General features: G+C 42.1%; 1 protein-coding gene across 4 annotated transcripts in view; it reads right to left on the reverse strand.

Moving 5' to 3' along the window:
- The window catches only part of LOC133350402 (EF-hand calcium-binding domain-containing protein 4B-like), a 61,820-nt gene extending 43,158 nt beyond the window's left edge, over nucleotides 1-18,662 (reverse strand). For 3 of the 4 annotated variants that reach the window (XM_061564737.1, XM_061564738.1, XM_061564735.1), the window contains exons 1-6: nucleotides 18,395-18,662; nucleotides 17,035-17,531; nucleotides 12,685-12,796; nucleotides 11,813-11,987; nucleotides 7,304-7,450; nucleotides 1,064-1,154 (exon numbers count right to left, since the gene is read on the reverse strand). In XM_061564737.1, the coding sequence (XP_061420721.1) occupies nucleotides 1,064-1,154; nucleotides 7,304-7,450; nucleotides 11,813-11,987; nucleotides 12,685-12,796; nucleotides 17,035-17,322 (813 nt within the window). In that variant the 5' untranslated portion in view covers nucleotides 17,323-17,531; nucleotides 18,395-18,662. Of the gene's footprint in view, nucleotides 1-1,063; nucleotides 1,155-7,303; nucleotides 7,451-11,812; nucleotides 11,988-12,684; nucleotides 12,797-17,034; nucleotides 17,789-18,394 lie in introns of those variants that run through there. The other variant, XM_061564736.1, reaches the window with a different exon arrangement.
- Between the last annotated feature and the right edge of the window lie 2,374 nt (nucleotides 18,663-21,036).

Below are 21,036 nucleotides of genomic sequence, written 5' to 3' on the forward strand. Positions count from 1 at the left end.
TGGCCACTATTTGTTTTCGACGAAGTGGTACTCATTTTTCGATTTAAAACTTTCGTGACTGCAGGGATTCATCTTCTTGGTTCTTTCGGTAAAGTCACGTAGAATGGAAATAATAAAATAATGAAACAGAAAATAATTAAATATTTTTACGACGTTTCGGCCACAACGCAAGACCTGTTCTCCACCTGAGGACGGCTGCTTGCGTTGTGGACGAAACGTCGTGAGAATTATTTTATTGGTTTATTTTTTATTATTTTTTTTTTCCATTCTACGTGACTTTACCGAAAGAACCAAGAAGATGAAGTGGTACTCATTGTATCCCCTCTAAATAGAGCATAGGCTGAGTCCGAGTGTGCCAATAGCCCAGTGGTGCCAACAGCACCACTGGGCCAGATACACCGATACAGGGAGTGCGCACATATATGTCAATATGAACGAGTTTCTCAACGATTGCAGATATCTGTCAGAGGGACATAACTGGAAACACATCGGACTAGGGAAGTTTCTGAACGCCGGACCAAGATCAACATTATTAAATAAATAGGTGGATGAGAGCATGTTGGATCACTTTGAGAGGGAGAATACCAATTTGTCTCAAGAAGAAAGTGTTTTATGAGTGTATCACCTGCGTAGTGACACATGGATCAGAAACATGGAGGAGAGGTGCATGCTTTGAATTACACTGACAGACAGGGAAAGACATGCATGCATTGGGGAACAAAGCAAATGAAAGGTATGGTATTATATTAAATATTTATCAAAAAGTAAGTGGGCTTGGGCAGGACACGTTGCTAGAAGGGATGATTGCCGTTGGTTGAGACCAACGTCTAACGATAGAGTGGCAGCCAAGGGAGGAAACGTGCTGCAGAGGACATCCACTGCAGAGACAGATTAATGATTACATCCCTGGACCGTGATGGATGGCAGCAGATTAGGGAGGCCTTCACCGAGCAGCGGAAAAATCAAAGCTACTGCTGATGATAATGCTGCTCGTGATACGTAAATAAAGAGGAAATATAAAGCTTGCGGACCTTCTGAAACGGCATGCAGCTGTGGTGAATACCTGGCTGGAGAGCTTCTCCTTCTCACTCTTCATCTGCTGCTCCATCTCCTCGTACAGGTGCTGCACCTCGCGGTCATGGTCGCCATTCCTCCTGTCCGCCAGCATGCCGGAGCGCCGGGTCAAAGTGGACGGGGCGGCGGGGGGTGTTAAGTCTCTTGTGAAGCTGTTAGTGCAGCCCGTCTGATCAATAATAATAATTTCCAAAGAGTTTTGGCGCTAATGGATGTCACATGGTGGGTGGCCACTCGGCGACAATGGTGACAATGGTGACAATGGTGACAATCTTCTTGGTTATTTCGGTAAAGTCACGTAGAATGGAAATAATAAAATAATAAAAATAAAACATAATAAAATAATTCTCACGACGTTTCGGCCACAACGCAAGCAGCCGTCCTCAGGTGAAGCACAGGTCTGTCGATAAGACAGAGTCTTATCGACAGAGTCTTATCGACAGACCTGTTCGATAAGACAGAGTCTCACTCTGTCGTTATCTGAAAAAAGAAATATTAAATGTATCCCTGGGGGATATTTATATATCACATACAGACTATATCGTGAGTGTATGACGATATATATGTTTAATAAAGTAATGCTAACATTAATATTTTTGTTCTATAAATATACAACCTACTCTATGCTTTCTTTTGATGAGAAAAATCTAAATACATATACATTAATTAATCATTCACGTGTCATCTCACACTGATATCAACAGACTATTTATATTGTAACATTAATTACGAAATATTTAATTATACATTGATGACATATATGTCATACTTGTGCAGGGCACTTTTATATTTCACAAAAATAGTACCATAGTGTGTCAAGAAGCAATCCAGGGTTAAAGCAACTTCTGGAAAGTATTGAATCAACACATTGCAAAAGGGGTGGAGTGGTAGTGCAGTGTTAAGTGCATTGCATTCTCAACCCAGCCACCTGAGTCCGATTCTTGACCACACCATCAGTTTCAGTTTCATTTATTTGGTATAGGCCTGGGAGCCATTCGGCTATTGAATCGGGTGCAACCGCAACAAATAAAAGACAAAAACATGAAGAAGGAAACATCTTAAAGTGACTATGTGACTAAGTGCAAACTGAAAATCCATGAAAAAACAGCAACATATTCCAGAAAAAGCACCGTACACCAACGCTGTGTGCAAAAATCCCAGTGGGATGCAAGTCAAACAACAACCACAACACAACTTATATTAAGGCCATCCGTACTACAACAAACAAACATGGCCAAACCAAAAAACTTTTCGAAATCTCCCAAATAAAGCCATACAAGCAATGTAACAGTGATCATAGGAACTGTGACCGAATTTTCACCTCACATGAGTGGTGAGTAATGCCTGCACTGGTCCTGTGCACCCCCTTAACGAAGCTGTACTGATCAGCACAGGAAAATATGGTTACACAACCCCTATAACCAATAGCATTAAGAGGCCTTCATCCAGCTGGGGATTGCATATTGCACTTGGCAGCCCAACAAATGTATGCAGTGAACTACTAATTTTTTAACCTTCAAAGTTCACCGTACCATTTAATACAAATTTTATTTCCATTAATTATGAAATGCAATTTTTGCTTTTAGAATCACTGATCCTATGCGGTAAAGGGTTTAAAAATGGACAAGGGGCTTTCAATTATAATTATGTTTACATATGTAATTTGAACACATTTTAATAATTTAAATTTAGTAGATTCGAATTTATAAACTCCTACAGGGGGAAATAAAATAATGACGTACTGTGTTCTTGTATTTGTGCCCTTTAAACTGCAACTCGAGAAAATTGCAATTCTAAATGTGCAACTGGAATTGCAGAAACTAAATTGGTTCTGTTCATGACGCACATTATTCTCTATAAGCCATTTTGTGCAACTAGAGTACAAAATGTTCTCTTAATATTTCAAACGGTGCATTAGTCATAAGTGTTGCTCTGTTGAGTGGAACGTATTCTACAAAATATGGATGCTTTTATAAAAGTAGATACGGTAGTTTCATTTGTCGTAGCAAAATTATGAATTTCATAAAAGTTTGATGCATTATTATATACTTCTACACTTTTTGTGACGTAAAATATAATCAAGTAATCTTCTGTCAAATATCAACTACTGCTGACTCATTAAGATGGTTAGAAACACATTCCATACAGGTAATCCAGAATACAGAACTCGTACAAGCATGGGGATAACATTTTACCCTGCCTGGGTTGTCTCGACGACTTTTATATAAAAAAGGGGGGATAGCTAGAACGTTGCAATGTATTACATCTTGAAATTAAACTTTCATCCAATATTATGTTAACATTGTTCTGGCCTTAAGTCTCTAAATTATTCTTTATTGAAATATATTATTTTTAGTGACGTGAACTTTTGAACACCGATAGGTCTGTCCACAATAGAGTGAGAATGTGATTTGTAAATTGAAAGTTGGGCATTAGTAGTGAGTGGGCCTGCATCGCAGCAGCATCAGCAGGGAGTAGGCGCTCAGTAACTATCGATTGAAATGTACCAGTGCCATCACGTTAAGCAGCGCGAGACGCAGTAAAACTCGGGAACGAGGCTCAGAGGCACACGCACAGGGACGATGGTTTTCAGAAGAAAGTGTGAGGCTATATAAGTAAGCAAGTAATGAAGAAATAAATAGACAGATGTCCGTTTTCGAATCATAAATATTTACAGATGCATGGTTTGGGTCGATAAATTGATCCATATTTGTTTATGGGTTAGGCCACGTAGTAGTGTTGTACCAAAATTAATCGTACACTATCCAACAAGATTATCCCGTTTACAAAGATGTGATTGGTATCGATCAAATTCTCATAATTTTACTTCGCTCAAGCTGCTTTCAGCTTCATCATGTAGTGAACTTGGAAATCAAGTGGGTTTCATCATCTGTCTATGCTCTTTTAGTCCATATGTTGGGATTCATAGTTTGCTTGCTTGAACAAATGCTGCTGGAATATATTGGTTCAGAAGGCCCATAGGCAGATGGACCAAAATTATGTGTATTTGGTCGTAAAAAAGACTTGTTTAATTTGATGTATTATTAATAGATTATAATGCATGTCATAGCTACCTATATCATTCATGAATGGAACTGGCCAATTACCTTTTTGAAAGGAAGAATTGACACTCAATGAGATTTTGCTGAGTATAAACATGGCATTATCATAATTTATTGTTTTGCTATTGGCCGATTTGAGAAATAATTGAAATATATTGAAAGAAAAATGCAGTTCAAAAGAAACATTGGTACCTATGAGCAATAATTAATTCCAGACTTGAAATCAAATATGGGAAATGGTTAAAGTTTGAGATATGAACCACTAGATGGATGGCTTTAACGCAACTGGATATCTAAGGACTAATGTACTTCATAGCAGGTGATTTGCTAATTCCCATTATAGTCACTATGGGGACCTCATTTGCCAGTAAAAATATGATAATTGGTTCTTTACCCTTCTATCTGGCAACAAAACTGACACCTTTTTGCAAGGAGTCATGTTTGCATAGACCGCAATACCTGCAGTCATAAATACAAACAAAAGACATAACTCTGATAATGTGCACTGTCCTTGAAGTTGATTGGTCCACACCTGAGACAGCTTTCCTTCGAGCCTAGTCTCATATGGGTTTGACCAGATGACGCCAAAAGGCGCACAACTCAAGGACAATGCACCATCAGAGTATGAGAGCTCGGGGCAAGCATCTACATTATGGGGACCTCATTTGCCAGTAAAAATATGATAATTGGTTCTTTACCCTTCTATCTGGCAACAAAACTGACACCTTTTTGCAAGGAGTCATGTTTGCATAGACCGCAATACCTGCAGTCATAAATACAAACAAAAGACAGTGCACATTATCAAGGACAGTGCACATTATCAGAGTTATGTCTTTTGTTTGTATTTATGACTGCAGGTATTGCGGTCTATGCAAACATGACTCCTTGCAAAAAGGTGTCAGTTTTGTTGCCAGATAGAAGGGTAAAGAACCAATTATCATATTTTTACTGGCAAATGAGGTCCCCATAATGTAGATGCTTGCCCCGAGCTCTCATACTCTGATGGTGCATTGTCCTTGAGTTGTGCGCCTTTTGGCGTCATCTGGTCCAACCCATATGATACTAGGCTCGAAGGAAAGCTGTCTCGGGTGTGGACCAATCAACTTCAAGGACAGTGCACATTATCAGAGTTATGTCTTTTGTTTGTATTTATGACTGCAGGTATTGCGGTCTATGCAAACATGACTCCTTGCAAAAAGGTGTCAGTTTTGTTGCCAGATAGAAGGGTAAAGAACCAATTATCATATTTTTACTGGCAAATGAGGTCCCCATAGTGTAGATGCTTGCCCCGAGCTCTCATACTCTGATGGTGCATTGTCCTTGAGTTGTGCGCCTTTTGGCGTCATCTGGTCCAACCCATATGAGACTAGGCTCGAAGGAAAGCTGTCTCGGGTGTGGACCAATCAACTTCAAGGACAGTGCACATTATCAGAGTTATGTCTTTTGTTTGTATTTATGACTGCAGGTATTGCGGTCTATGCAAACATGACTCCTTGCAAAAAGGTGTCAGTTTTGTTGCCAGATAGAAGGGTAAAGAACCAATTATCCCATTATAGTATTTTGCAGTTGTGTTAAGTATTTTACATATTCAATTCAAAATAACTCTGTGGTTGGCATACCGATCTCCAGGATACTAAATAAATGTGGTCGAACAAAATAACAAAGATGCATTACATGCTTCATCTGATGATTGATTCTACCACATACTGTTTAATACATTCACCCCCTTTGCTTTTTCTAACGAAAAATTGTATCCTCCATTGAGACCATAAATATATATTTTTAATTATTTTAGATATTTTAATGATTTCAGACAAGCGATAATAAAGTCGACTTATATGGCTGGGACGTGTTGGACGAAGAGAAGGAAACCGCGTTGGAAGAAGAAGTAAGAAAGGTGACAACATGGAAGTTCCAGGGTGGAGACTGTGATGCAGGGCCTCGAAAGAGGTGGTTTTAAGTGGTGATAACGATGATTTGATGGAACTGTGGCGGTGTGGACGTGGAGATGGCCCAGGATAGAGAGACGGGGAGAGATGAGTAGAGAGAGAGAATGAGGAAGGCAGACCCCACACAAGCGATCAAAATCCACAAAATACGAAGTTGTATTCAACCAAACTATTCTTTCTCATAACATTTTCTGGGTAATGTTGGTGTTTTCATGAAGCTAATTACTTTTCCCTCTATTTCAATTTTCTTACAAAACACAATGGGCCACAATGAAGTCCAAATCCCACAGAAGCTTTCCAAACTCAAAAAGAATGTTTGACAGTACAGCAATTAGGCACACAATTAAATTTTTTATTAATTCGGTTACACAATTTTATTTTCTTACATTCATTTGGGGGAGGTGTGGTACAGTGGTTTGTGCACTGCACCGAGTTTATAATTCTTGCTTTGGCTAACATCAGTGGCGAGTGGTATTTGATCCAGTACTGGTGCTTCAACTCTTGAACAACCCAAAGTGTGGTGAAGGTATGGCCTGACAATTACCAACAAGGCATTGGGAGTGCTCCAGCCAGCAGTGGATATATATGAATATGGCTTTAATGAAGAAAATACGAAGATTTTCAGCTTTTTTGTTCTCTTAGCTTTGCAAGTGAAATAATATATGCCCTGGAAATGGAAAGGCGGTGGAAATACATTTGAAGTTTGGAGAAGTCAAGTAACCAAGGTAGCTGATAAAGCCTCTTTATCATGGGATCGCAACATTTGACTTTCCAGGCCCCTGTTCTCTGTGATGAATAATTTAGTCATCGTCTTCGTCTGGTCGATGACATTGTGATATTTTAGCCAAATCTTCATCCGTGGCTTTCATTTACAGTAGTTAATTATCATAGTCTGTTGACGTAAGCAGTCAAAAATGTAGTGCACTATTGGCTATTAAAGGTTGATGTGAGGGTCTTTCTCCAAGCACTGCTGCTGTCTCTAATGATGGTCCTAAATTACTTTGGTCTGCATCTTCGATCGACTAGTTAATTTCACAAGTCATGATTTTTCTCTGGTAGGCAATTGAAGACATCGTCACGCTTGATGAATTTCATCGACTTGTGATCACCGTTGATGGACAACAACAACAAAACACCCCACTTACCGTAGTTGACGGTTATAGTCGTAAATAATTTCCATCACGGAATTAGCACTGCGATTGAGCGCGGAGTACGTACTTTTGGAGTACACGTTCCACAGTGGCTTTCTCCTGCTTGGCCTGCAGGATCTGCAGGGACACCCTGGAGAGGAAGCCTTCAAAATTGTTCAGAAGCTCCGGCTCATCTCTGCGTAAGCGGGTCCACAAGGCGCGCACCTCATCCTGCCTGCAACACCGGGCACATTCAAGAGAAGGACGTGGCACATTAAAACCAGTACATTTTCGCAGCTGCTTGTAATCCAAGTGTGGATTTCCGGGTCAGGCTGTTCGTCGAGCATTTCTTCTCTCGAGCTATTGCCATGACTACTGCGGCCATCGATTCAACTGCAGCCTAACCCACAAAATAACACTTGGATGAATGTAGGCAAGTGAGCTTGTTCAGACAATTAATGTACAATGTTTAGCACTAGCTTTATTCATGAGCGTAATACGAAGGAAAGTGTTATTTAGTTGAATGAAACCCACGTAAACAAGGTGGGGTGCATATTCGATGGGAAATTAATCTAATCTTTAAAACACGGATGCTTTGTCAAAGCACGTAAAATAAATGTATGAAAAAAATGAACAGATTTTTTTCCATTCATGAATTCTTGAAATAAAAAAGGTATTATTTTATAAATTACGTCAGTGTGATTAAATGCTCATGTCTGATTATGTTTTTCTATTTAAAATGCATCTGTGTAGAGTGTCATCATGATGTAGCAATGTTTGAGACGACCACTTACAAATATAGAGAGAGGCTGTGTTATATTAAGAAGATACATTCTGTCTTGTCTTTTTTTATGGAACACTAATGGATCCTGATTACAATATTGTCCTATTCAGGTGGAATTGGATCATAATGTGCAACAGATGTGCTGGCACAGAGTGCCCAGTGACACAGGGGATCCAGGTCTCCTAACTCCGCTCATTATCATGAGGCCAAAGCAACACCAAAGACCAGACAGAGTCTCATCTATCAGAGTCCAATTAACTAATCTAATTACAATAATGAATAATTTACAGCCTTTTTTCAATCCAATGCTGGATGAAGGCCTCCGCATGCCGTGTCAGTCGTAGGGGTCGTTTGACCATATGCCGCCAAGCTGTTCAGTCCAAGTTAGTGAAAGGGGCACCTCACTGCTGGTTCAAATATCACTTGCCATTGATGTTTTCCGTGGCCAGGAATTGAACTCAAGTTTGCCGGGTTCATGGCGCAATACCACTGTGCCAACATGTCTCACAATTAACCAGTCCACCAAGATTTAATTAACCAATCCACCAAAGTCTAATTAACCCATCAAATAAGTTCAAATGAACCAAGTAGATTTTATTATTCCATGAGCCTATGGTGTTCCGCAGTTCAACATAGATTTCTGAAAGGGTATATTGTGGGGAAAGAAAGCCAAACATTCTAATAACTAATACGATATTTATACACTCACCTGAGTCAGATTGCTGCCACAAAACCAAAGAAATATGGTCAGTTTGTGAGGTATGCACTCGATTTTAAACGTCTGTCGGATGCCGGGCTAACAACTGAAGCCTGCGAGACAAGTGGCTTCAAGCCTGGGCAGCTACTCCATTCCTGACAACGCGTGGCGCCTCGTAGATGACTCCAAACCACTGTTTACATCAGCACCTATGCGTGCTATGGCAGGGGAGCAGTCAAGATGAGCGAGTTGAGGGTGCCTTACCAAAGAACTGTTCTCGGTGGTTTTTGGTTACATTACAGATAGGATCCCAGAATTCATGTTTGATTATTGGGTTAGGCCACGTAATGATCAGGACCAAATCTATAATTTAAAAAAACACTCAACACATTCATCAATAACACTGCCTTGAAAGGAAAAATATATATTTGGTGACATTTCAGGCAATGTCATTGTTGAGGGTTTATGTTATAGTTGTGCTCATGCGACACTGTCAATGCACCATCACCAAATAATATATTTAATTTTTACCAAATCTTTGTCATTAAGATCCTCCACCACCCCAAACAAACAAATTAATTGTCACGTGTACAAGGATATATTATTGTTTCAGCTCACCGGTAAATTGAAGAACAATCCTCACAGGAATGAGATACTATCTCATTGGATCTAAAGGCTACATGGCATCATGACGATTGTTTAAATTGCCCGATCTCAAAACATCAATCACGAATCATAATATTGTATGTGAAAACTCAAACCTGAAGTTCGACCCCACGTCATTGAGTATAAGGTGAATTCTACTGCACTCTGGTTTGATCAAATCCACAGAACTACTGGCTGCTGACTGTATTAGCCTACTATCTGTGCGCTAATGTGTATATAAAGGCTCTGTCACGGGCATAATCAGCAATTATGTTGAGGTCAGGAAAGCGTAGACCCAAACTACCATGTGTCTCTTAGCCACATATATAAATTCCAGGGGTGTAAAAACACCTTCGACAGCCACAATAGCTGCACCCCTGACCTATGGACAGCACTGTAGGTAGTAAGATCCTTGGCTGGCCCAAGTGCCCAAATGTAGAGTCTCATACGAATTAATGAATGTGTGTAATGAGACACCAGTAAATAGATCAAGTTACTTGTGAAATATTGGAGGCAGCATTCCACGTTTGCCCCTACATATGAAAAAAGGGGCATGTGTGTCATAAGTCATGACTCACCAGAGGATCTGGGAAAGAAAGAGGCATAATATATAAATATAACCTCGGATAGGCCAGCAGATGTGCTCCTATTGAGCGGGAGAGAACACACTCTGAACCTCAGCTTTTGGCCATCTTGGTGAATTAAATTGATGCTTTTATGTGCTTTTATGTCTCCTATCTGCACTTGAAAATGCCGCAGTCTCTCTGCTTTGCTTTCATATGTAGATGTCATACCATTCAGGGTCACACATCATGCATGCCTTCCCAATTTTCCATCACGCATGCACGTCACCACAATGAATGCCCCCTGCTCCAACGTGTTTATTTTAACAGGCACCTTTATCCCAAATAATTTAATAAATTTATTGTCGCCACTGGCCCTAACGTGCACTGTCACTGAAACATTGTTCCAGCGCGGATTAAATTATTGCCCAGCCACTCCTGTGGTTGGTTATATTAAGACATGCAAAAATACTATGATTCGCACAATTAAATAACATGCTGCAATCACACGTTGCCATTTTATTAATCAAATCGGTGACTGTCGAATTTCTGTGTATTATCAACCATAATCAGATGTGAAACATTTAAAATATGTGGTAATTAAAGGAGGTATTTCAAAATGTGATTAATTATGATGTACATTTAGAATGGTTTTCATTTAAAAAAAAACACTTATCCACGTATATTATGGAAATCTGTCACGGCTTATTTCAATGAGTTTTGTTATAGTTCATAAAGGACTTTTTTTCCCTCCAATTGAACCTGTTATTTATTGTGTTATAGTTAAGATGCTTAACGTATTGCACTCTGCAAATTGCCCATGGATGGGGTACACGGCTCACAAACAAAGGGTTGCGAGTTGCAATCCCAGTCAGGGGAAGATAACGCTTTAGTTGGCGAGAGGTCAAAGACAAGAATTAATTTCTGGACAAGTCTCCAGTCGTCGTTTTAAGCAATTACTTGACCTGAGTCATGACCAATTACATTTACACGGTCGTCTCTGAAGTGTAACGATGTCGTTCAGTGTGAGTGTATTTACAAGTTTTAGAAATAATTGTGACGTTTTAATATTGAGGTTCAAGGTTTGAAACACCACATAGTCTTGTACTCTCAATTCAATGAATGGCTGCGGGACAGGGCTGCCTTTGAAGGCAGCTGCTCATGCAATCCGACCTTCACTTTCCACCAATGCATGGAAAACCGTGCAGATGCATTCGTCCACAGCCATCGTCATTGAAATAATCAACTGGAAATGTTTTTTCTTCACTTTTGTTAAAGAATGCAAACTGGATTGCAATAATGCACATCAGTGTGCGTCAACATCAGTTAAGCGATGGGCATATGTACAAAGTGAACTCTGATTAATTTTGTTTTAATCATGCACATGCTTGACTTAAAGCTTTCGTGACTGCAGGAATTCATATTCTTGGGTCTTTCGGTACAAGCCACGTAGATAGGTTCGAAGAAATGTTTTGGATATTTTTGTTATTTTCTTTGAACCTATCTATGTGACTATACAGAAAGACCCAAGAATATACACATACTACGCTCATGTGCCTATGTACATGAGTGTAGCATGATTGGCATAGGCCCTCGTGCAAAGAATAAACTTGGGACCCCTTGTCCAATATCCCCTCTTCGTGGGTGCTTGGGCTCTCCTGGTCCATTGACACGGGTGCAGTTGCACCGACTACACACTCGATAGTTAGCCAAGCCACTGCATGTGCGTGCATGTGTGTGCATGTGTGTGCGCACGTGTGTGGGGGAATATGTGCTCGCTAACAGCACTTGTCCCAATAGTCTGTCTGAGGCAATACGGGGAAACTTTGTCTTCGCCTGGAGGTTTTCCATGGAGCCGACACAAAGGGGGTGTTGTTGTACTTGTGCAGCCGGCTGCAGTTGACTCACTCGCCAAAGACGTTGCGAGCGCCCAAGCTGTCCATGAGGCGAGAGAAATGGAGCTCATCTTCTTGGCAGAGGTCGCTCTCACTGTCGCCCCACGTCAGGATGGGAAGATGTTTTTCAGCAAATTGAGGGACCTGCTCTCCCTTAGTCACGAGGCTTTGCAGGCCCAGATACTGACCTGCGTTGAGAATAACACAGTATTATAAAAAAGATTAACAGGTAAAGGTGCAGCCCTGCAATTGCTGGCTCATGCCACTGCTGGCAGAAAGTCTTCCACAAGAGGGAGCTCTATAAAGCTCCTCTTAAAGGTATTTGTCCTACTCTTCCACGCTAGCCAGACGACCTTTTTTATTTTTTATAGTTATGAATATTTACACTGGTGGGATATCATGCACCTCTGACCATATTACTCGAAATTGCACATCGTCCTATCAGACCTCGGAATCTAAGCAAATTTGAGCCTGGATAGGCAGTAGAAGGCAGTGCAGCAGCAACCTTACATTCATGTTTTGTGCTCCACCAACCTTTACCAACCTGCACTTACTAGCACGGTGAGAAATGGTCAAACAACCCGCAGGACCAACACCGTGTGGAGAGGCCATCATTTAGCAGTGGATTGACCGGTGGGCTGTACATACACGTGGGACATTGGGCAACTGAATGCAAAACGCTAACAGCAACACAACCTCGCTGTCATGTTGCCCGGCTACGTCACTGAGCAAAGTGAGGCCGGCACGGTACAGGCGACTCTTTGCTACTTCTGGGGACTTTCCTGAATTTCCCAGGACCCCCCTCCCCCAAATCCACAGGCTGCACCGACGTCGCTTGCCAGCCCCGAGCATTCGGTTAAGTGGGCCCATGTGTGCATGGCTTACCCAGGCCATGGGTGAACTCGGCCAGGGTGAGGTATCCCTGCATGTGGCAGTCCAGCTTCTCAAAGACGTCCTCCAGCTGCTCGGGGTTCAGGGGCAGCTCGGCCTCAAGTCTCTACGAAACGCAGCGCAGCACGCAAGCAGCCGCGCGTGCAGAGTGCGGTTACCGGCACACCGCAACACGTCATTTACCGATCAACTCCAGCACTTCCTGTGAATGATTTTAAACTCGTCGAACAGAACAAGCGTGCTCACAGTCTTCAATTAGATATGGTTAATTGTATGCGTACACGCAACAGGTAAATTATTTGTTATATATACGGCAAGAGGCACGAATTTGACAATTTGGATTGGTTCTCCTATCACGCCTTGCATGTCACTTGACATGCCACGTGCGTATAATGCACACAGCCTTGTTGTAGACCACCACAAAATTTGTTTAATAAATTGGCCCACGCTATTTTAGACAATAGCAGGATAAAATGACAACTGTATAGCGGCGCTGTTTATACGACACGTGGGTTACGGGTGACAGCACATCATTTGTCCGTCGTGTGTGCACGCGGATGAATGAAGATCAGAACGGCCAACGGCATGCCATGAATTTGCCAAACTGTTGCGCGAGTGGTGGAGTTTCAGTGGGGAGTGTGCTCCGTTATGTTTGGGTGAAAGACCCAACGCAGAAGATCCCTGGTGTTCATCCTCCATAGTCCACCCTAAACCACATTCGCACAAACCATGGCAGATGCGGATATTGGATACACAAACGGAAAATTTAAAACTCTCCCATGTGCGACTGTGGTCATCCAGAACGGACTACATGTTGTTTATGCCATTTATTGTGAAAATTCCGTCACAGTTCCTATGATCACTGTTTCATTGCTTTCATGGCTTTATTTTGGTGATTTCGAAAAGTGTATTACTTTAGCCATGTTTGTTTGTTGTAGTACAGAGTTAGACTGATGGCCTTAATCTAAGTTGTCTTGTGGTTGTTGTTGGTTGTTTGACTTGCATCCCACTGGGATTTTTGCACACATCGTTGGTGTACGGTGATTTTTTTCCTGCAATATTTTGCTGTCTTTTCTTGGATTTTCTGTTTGCACTTAGTCACATATTCACTTTAAGATATTTTTTGTTCATGTTTTTGTTTTTTGTTTGTTGCGGTTGCACCCGATTCAAGAACCGAATGGCTCACAGGGCTATTCCTAATAAATGCACTTGAACTTGAACCACACAACATATACCGATAATTGGTTCTATACCCTTCTATCTGGCAACAAAACTGACACCTTTTTGTCAGTTTTGTTGCCAGATAGAAGGGTAAAGAACCAATTATCATATTTTTACTGGCAAATGAGGTCCCCATAGAACATATAACGACACAATGCCCGATTCACAAATACGGAGGAGACATCACAGCGATACACACACTCTTCTGCTCCTGGCGCCGTTGTCTGGGTTTGACCACGTGAATGTGAAATTGTTATTGTTGCTCTGCATCTACATGAGCAGCCGTACGAAAGAATAAGTTTGGGTATGACTGTTGATCGAAGCTACACAAAGACGCGCGGCACCGATTACCAATGCACAGTCTACATGTTCCTCACATTGACAGCACTTTCTGTGCTTTGGTTCCTTAAATTAATCAAGGTTTAATGAACACTCGGAAAAAAATTAATATCCGCATTTTTCGACCACATGGAATGCTGATAACATGTTCTACCTCTCTTTAATTAAAATGACCATGTCATCAGCAAATCTGAGATGGTTAATATTTTCCCGATTTATGTTCACGCATTTTTTCTCAAATCCAATTTTCACAATTTATCTTCCAATGTTTCTGCGAAAAACTTTGGTGAAAGCACGTTGCCTTGTCTGACACCCCTTATGATGTTTTTTTTGTTGGTTTGAAGATGTCAACTCGGTGTAGTTGTTCCGTTTAGCAAATTGTATTTTATTATTTATTAATATCTTATATTTAAGCCTTGGCTTATGACAGCCGCATCAATTTGTCAAATACCTTTTCATCGTCCACAAAGACGAGGCACAATGGTATTTGGTATTCATTAGTCTTTGTCGGAATATGTTTCATAGTGTGTATGTGGTTGACGCAAGAGAAACCTTTGCTGTCAATGGCCTGGGTCAACGGCGGCGTGGTGTCTTCCGCAAATATGCCTGACTGTGAGGGCGGGCACAAGCCGGCGTGAGTAGGTTAAACGTTGAGTTTTATAAGGGCACCACGGGGTGACCAGCTCCTCCGCACCCAGCCCCACCCTCCCCACCCAGCCCCTCCCCACCCTCCCCACCCTCCCCACCCAGCCCCTCCCCACCCAGCCCCTCCCCACCCTCCCCACCCAGCCCCTCCCCTCCCCACCCTCCCCTCCCCACCCAGCCCCACCCTCCTCACCCAGCCCCTCCCCACCCTCCCCTCCCCACCCAGCCCCTCCCCACCCTTCCCGCTCCACCCAGCCCCACCCTCCCCACCCAGCTCATCCCCACCCTCCCCACTCAGCCCCTCCCTCCCCACCCAGCCCCTCCCCACCCTCCCCTCTCCACCCAGCCCCACCCCTCCCATTTTTGGATGTACGATGGACGGACGGACACAATAATCCCCTGTCGGCTGGTGTAACCAGGAGGTTCCTACCAGTATAAGGATGCAAAGTTAGGCTCAATATGTCATAAATATGAAACAAATGTAAGTTATGTAGAGCAAGCTGGCTAAACAAGTGAAGACAATTATTGGAGTGACGCAGCTGAAAAACTCATCAGAGTATGCATACCAAGGATCGTTATTAAAGGCACATTGGGATCAAACTGGTTAAATTAATATGTGGACAATATCACGTTAGAATGCTTTTGAGAAACTGAACTTAATCATAAAAAGCAACATACCAGCGTGCTGAAAGCAATTGTTTTTTAATAAGTGAATATTACCTGCTGTGACGACGTATCGATTGGAAGGATCAACATTGACAAAGAAAATGGAACAAAAGCTGAAATGTGCGGAAAGAGGCATTGATTCGTGCATGCTTGTAATCACACCGACCAACAGAAAGAGAAACACATGGATTAGAGAACACATGCAAGTTACCGACATTGCATTGACCGTCAAGGAAAGTAAGTGGGTTTGGGCAGTACACTTGGTTAGAAGGGATGATGGTTGCTAATTCGGACGAACGATCAATTGGCAAGCGAAGGAGTGAAGTCATGCGAGAGGATGTATACCCCAGAGATGGAGTGATGGAATCAGCTCCTGTGCCACAGTTAGATGGATTGTTACACTGTGTGACCATCAGATATGGTTACGGGGAGGCCTTCATCCAGGACTGGATAGATCATGGCTCATGACGTCCTTTATGAGAACGCATTCTGCTCAACCAAAATGCATGTTGAAATGTATTAAAACACCTGTTAATTTCTAGATTTGAAGCTTTCGTGACTGCAAGGATTCATACTCTTTTTTTGGTAACGTCACGTAGGTAAAAAATCAAATAAAACCAATGAAAACAACTAAATTACCTACGTGACTTTACCGAAAAACCCAAAGAGTAAACGTGTTTATTTTAAAGTTTTAGATTGCAATATATAAGTAGAGGTGTTAGGAGGAACAGGGAGTCGCCGAATATGTAGTTAGCATAATGTAGCACATCTAAATGAACGATTTGACAAAAGAAAAAACAAGTCTCTGACTGCCTTCTATAATTTCCATTAACAAAAAATAAACTCTACTTTGCCAGTAAGTGATTTTAATGGCACTGATATTTAACGATCCTTATGCTAGTAGTTTCAGCTGTTCGGCAAACTCTTTAAACGTGAACGTTTGCAACACACGGCCAAGTGCAATTATCATTCACACATTAAACAATCGTTTAATAATTCCAATTCGTTATCGTGACACTTTAGTTAAATATACTGACATATGCTGAGGTTTAAAGCTTTCGTGACTGCAGGGATTCATATTCTTGGTTCTTTCGGTAAAGTCACGTAGAAGGGAAATAATAAAATAATACGTGACTTTACCGAAAGAACCAATAATATATATGCTGAGGTGTGCCGTAACTGTAATGCATATTAAGTGCAAAACCATGGTTCACTATTTACACTGCAGTTAACTGCAACAACAGTGCTAAACACATAATTACATTCTGTGATGTCACTATGCACGGTTCAGATGTCACTAGCAACAGATAGAAATTATAAGTTGTAGTCAACAGTCCTTATATACCTTCGTGCTGCCTTACATTGCATGTGGCATTGTTTCTTTTTTTTTCCAAAGCGAGGGCGAAGGAATCATCACCGTCACCACCGCTTTCCTACATTGCTCACCCACAAAGCCCCCGTGTCAGTCCGTACCTGCATGTCCCTTTTGGTGATGAAGCCTTTGTCCTCCTTGTCGCAGAGAAGGAAGAGCTCTCGGACCTTGTCCCTCATTTCGTCCGGCTCCAGGTTCCACAGCAGACTCGGCCGCCGATTCCACGGAGGGGTCTCGCACATGGAACCCCCCGTTGCTCTCGTTAGTGCTCTGCACGACGTACTGACAGCGCCGCCACTGCCACCACTACCGCCTCCACCAAGTCCGCCTGCCGCCACAACCGCAGCTCCTGTCACCACCCCCTCGTCTGCGGCGGCCAGGCTCGCCATCGACCAGGAATCACAGCCCACGCAACACTCGGAGAGAGGTTCAAGCGCGCACGTGTGGTGGTGGTGGTGGGGCTTCTTCGGTGCGCTCGGGAGGCAGCAGAAATCGGCGCCGTGTGAATTCGTGCACTTGGTTTCCCAGAACTTGTCGTTAGGCGCTCGCTTGTCCGCTCAATGCAAAGCATCACCTAGCAACATACGATTTAATTGGGCTGTGGGGGGGAAACATGGAAAATGAGGTTATTGTGTGAGCCTCGTCATGTTTTGAGATGCGAACAAGGGCGGAGCTGCGCCAGAGTCAAGAGCATTCCCTTCATCCACTCGCAGGTAACCCTTCAACACAATCACTTTTCGCAGTGTCACAGTGCCTTGTTCGATTCTGGTTGGAGGAAGATATAACCAAGTCACCTCCTGGTTATGTTAAATACAAGTGTTTCATCTTCCTACTTGAGGCCACATCATGAGGACGGCTCAACCCTGTGGAATGACGCCACACACAAAATGCAAAAGTTAATGTGCACGTGGAATTTTAAAAACGACATTGGAGCCGTGCCCAATGTGGCATTGTGCATTGCCGAGTCGAGGATATTCGCGCAAATGGTTGCTGCTCGAGTGTTGCAATCAGGTGTGGGCATTTACCATGTCTTTCAAAGAATCGTTATGGCTCTGCTTTTTGCACAGGGATCAGCTCTTGAAAGCTATTATTCCATGCTTGGGTTGGGTTTAAAATGAAAGTAGGAAAAAATGAGGCCGCCCTAGACAAACTCGTCCTCGTGCACTTTTTACAAATCTCAATTTTTCCCACTACTCTATAAGCTTTGTACTTACACAGCATAATAATTTTCAAACCATCATCATACATTAGCTATATTGACCAAGAAATTAAATATTCTTAAATGGTAATAGGTTTACTCACAACAATGCTTACAATGTGTACATATGAACGTTAACGCATGCAAAAAAATCTGTATGCTGTAGTTGTAAATGAAATACAATTCATGTTTAAAAAATACATATACACACAAACGCAACTACGGTCACACTTTGCAGGAATAACAACCAAAATATCTGGTACCTGCAGACGCGTAGACACTTTTGAGAGTGTGAGAAACACCAGATGGTTGATCATTTGTATTCATGTATGCTGGACTTCTTTCGCACCGTACACAACAAACCGTGCTAATCGGGGGTGCGTTGAAAGGACAACAAACAAACACAAATTCACGACGAGAGACGCATCCAGCGATGCGTGTGCTCTAAGCCTTTCTTGTGCCTCTAACTGTTGATTTCACAGTGGCTGCTTCAGCACACTGTTGCAACAGGAAGTTCTTGCTACAGGCAACAACAAGAACACACACATACGAAGGAAATAAAATTCACACGGGCACAAAAAAGCACCCCCACCCCTCTCGCCCCCCCTTCTAACCGCACGGACACCGCGGGTGGAGTGGCCCTCGACGTTTTGGTTTCTGCTGCCGCGTTCGTGATAGGGGAGTTGTGGTCATAGCTCGTGCTCACGGACCTACTGGCATCACGCAAACTCCACGGGTACTTTGCATTTCTGCACGTATTTTTTATTTTCTCGGAAACGTCCTAGGAATGCGTACATTACACTTCGATTGCCTTTGGGCGACGCTTGTGTTTTACCTGAAAGATTGCATACTGACCAGATGCATATGTGTTTGCTTGTCTCTGTCTGCCATAGGTTTATACTTTATTGTAAACCACGAACTTGAAGCAAAAGTGGTTGCTGAGCAACCAAAATGTTTACAGATAATAAGGAACAAAGGCCATTTCTTAAATGGGCTCAGCACATGCTACTGTGGAGGTCTTCCGCAATTGTGCTGGATGTATGAATTCAGCTCCTGAAGAAGCTCCCATGCATGCGGAGCGAAACGTCAGACATCGTGCCGAACAACGCGCACTCGAAGCTGAAAACACGTTGGAGTGCTGGCTCGGCACATGTGAGGTCATAATCATAACAACACAATGACGTGACATTCTAATAGAGGCTTTTACATGAGCACATCTTCTAACAGAGCTATTACATTAGTTTTGTGATCCTAAAAAATATAACAAGTCGTCACATAGCGTCTAAGATCAGAAAAAGTGCATTTCAAGCACACTACTCAAACCTCAATTTTCAGAATTACCACAATTGCGAACACAGAAAAAGTACCGCATGACGATTGATGAAATTGTTCGCTTCTGAGAAATGACTTGAAGCTAAACACGACCTTCCCCACGTTGAGTACTTCGCAGCATTATTGACTACAACAGTACACTCCGTTTTGATATACAGCAATTGCAGCTTAAACAATGTATCCACTTATTGTAGATGCATGTAACTCAATTTAAACGTTTTACAATTATAACAGGTTGATTGAATTTGGTGTGAATGATTTTTGTTTGCATCCAAATTTACTTAATTTTATGGTAACAGTTTTCAGTTTAACACGTAGGCCTTTCGCGACCAATATTATTCATAATCAACGTTTTTGGGTTTAGATCGCGTTATTTATAAATGTGTCGTAACCCTCCACCACCCGACACGGCCAATCAGTAAAAAAGTGTCACGTTGACAAAAGACAAATAGTTCACTGCTTTAGCCCACCGGTGTGTTGAAGCGGGCTAAAGCAGTGAACTATTTGTCTTTTGTCAACGTGACACTTTTTTACTGATTGGCCGTGTCGGGTGGTGGAGGGTTACGACACATTTATAAATAACGCGATCTAACCCAAAAACGTTGATTATGAATAACAGTTTTCTATCTGTGTTTTGGTCGAGTCACCCTTGATACAGCGCTGTACTGTATAGCTCAGCGGACTAATTAGGGCAACACCTTCTGATTCTCCTCCTAAAAATGTTGGCGAGAGTGTGCCTATATTGAAGTGGCCCGATAACCAGCAACTCCTGGATAGGCGTATTGAATGTTCACGTTTTTTCCTCGTGAACTTTTTAAGTGATGTGACCATTGTATGAACTCTTCCTTCTGGGATTTTTATGGTGTTTAATTTAATTGTGGTGCACTTTGCATACATTTAGAGTTTGCTTTTCAGGAATACACACGGATGAGAATACCATCACATCAACACACCGTGTCTGATTTGACGACTGTTATTTGTTAACGCACTGCAAAGGCATCGGAGTTCGGATTTAATGGATTTTTTTTATCGTTGCGTGGGTAGCAAGCACATTACTGCTCCATCAGCAAACAGTTATTTGGAAATGCTAAAACTAGCAGCTGAAGGACGGTGGTCACCGGTGTCAGGATAGGCGATAACAGGCACACAGTCAGTTTGTGAAAAACACATTGGAAACACGAAGTGTTAGGACTCGGTGCGTGATGTTTATTACGGGCTGTACGTGAAATAAATGGCGCAGGCATTACGCAATTGCCTTGTGTCAACTGCCCATTGATCAGACAGATAAGCCTGCAGATTTATTTCTGAATTTAATTCCATGAATGCACACGTGATCTTTTTGAGGTTTGTTTTACTTTGTGTTAGTCGGGTCTTTTGTGCATTGCAGTAATTGAGCAAGAAAAGTTCTAAAGCAACGTTGCATGGCATTCACAAGAGGATGGCCTTGGTAACTCATAATAGTGCAGCCCACATTCTCTCCTGTCTTCGAATTTCAATGGATTTGTTACACCCACCTTGAATAATAAATCATTTTAGAAATGTACGTATCATTCTGCCAAATCAGACACGACAT

Source organism: Lethenteron reissneri, chromosome 33, assembly GCF_015708825.2.
Source record: "Lethenteron reissneri isolate LAM-NWPU_2019-01 chromosome 33, ASM1570882v1, whole genome shotgun sequence".
In the NCBI taxonomy this organism is placed as follows: Eukaryota; Metazoa; Chordata; class Hyperoartia; order Petromyzontiformes; family Petromyzontidae; genus Lethenteron; species Lethenteron reissneri.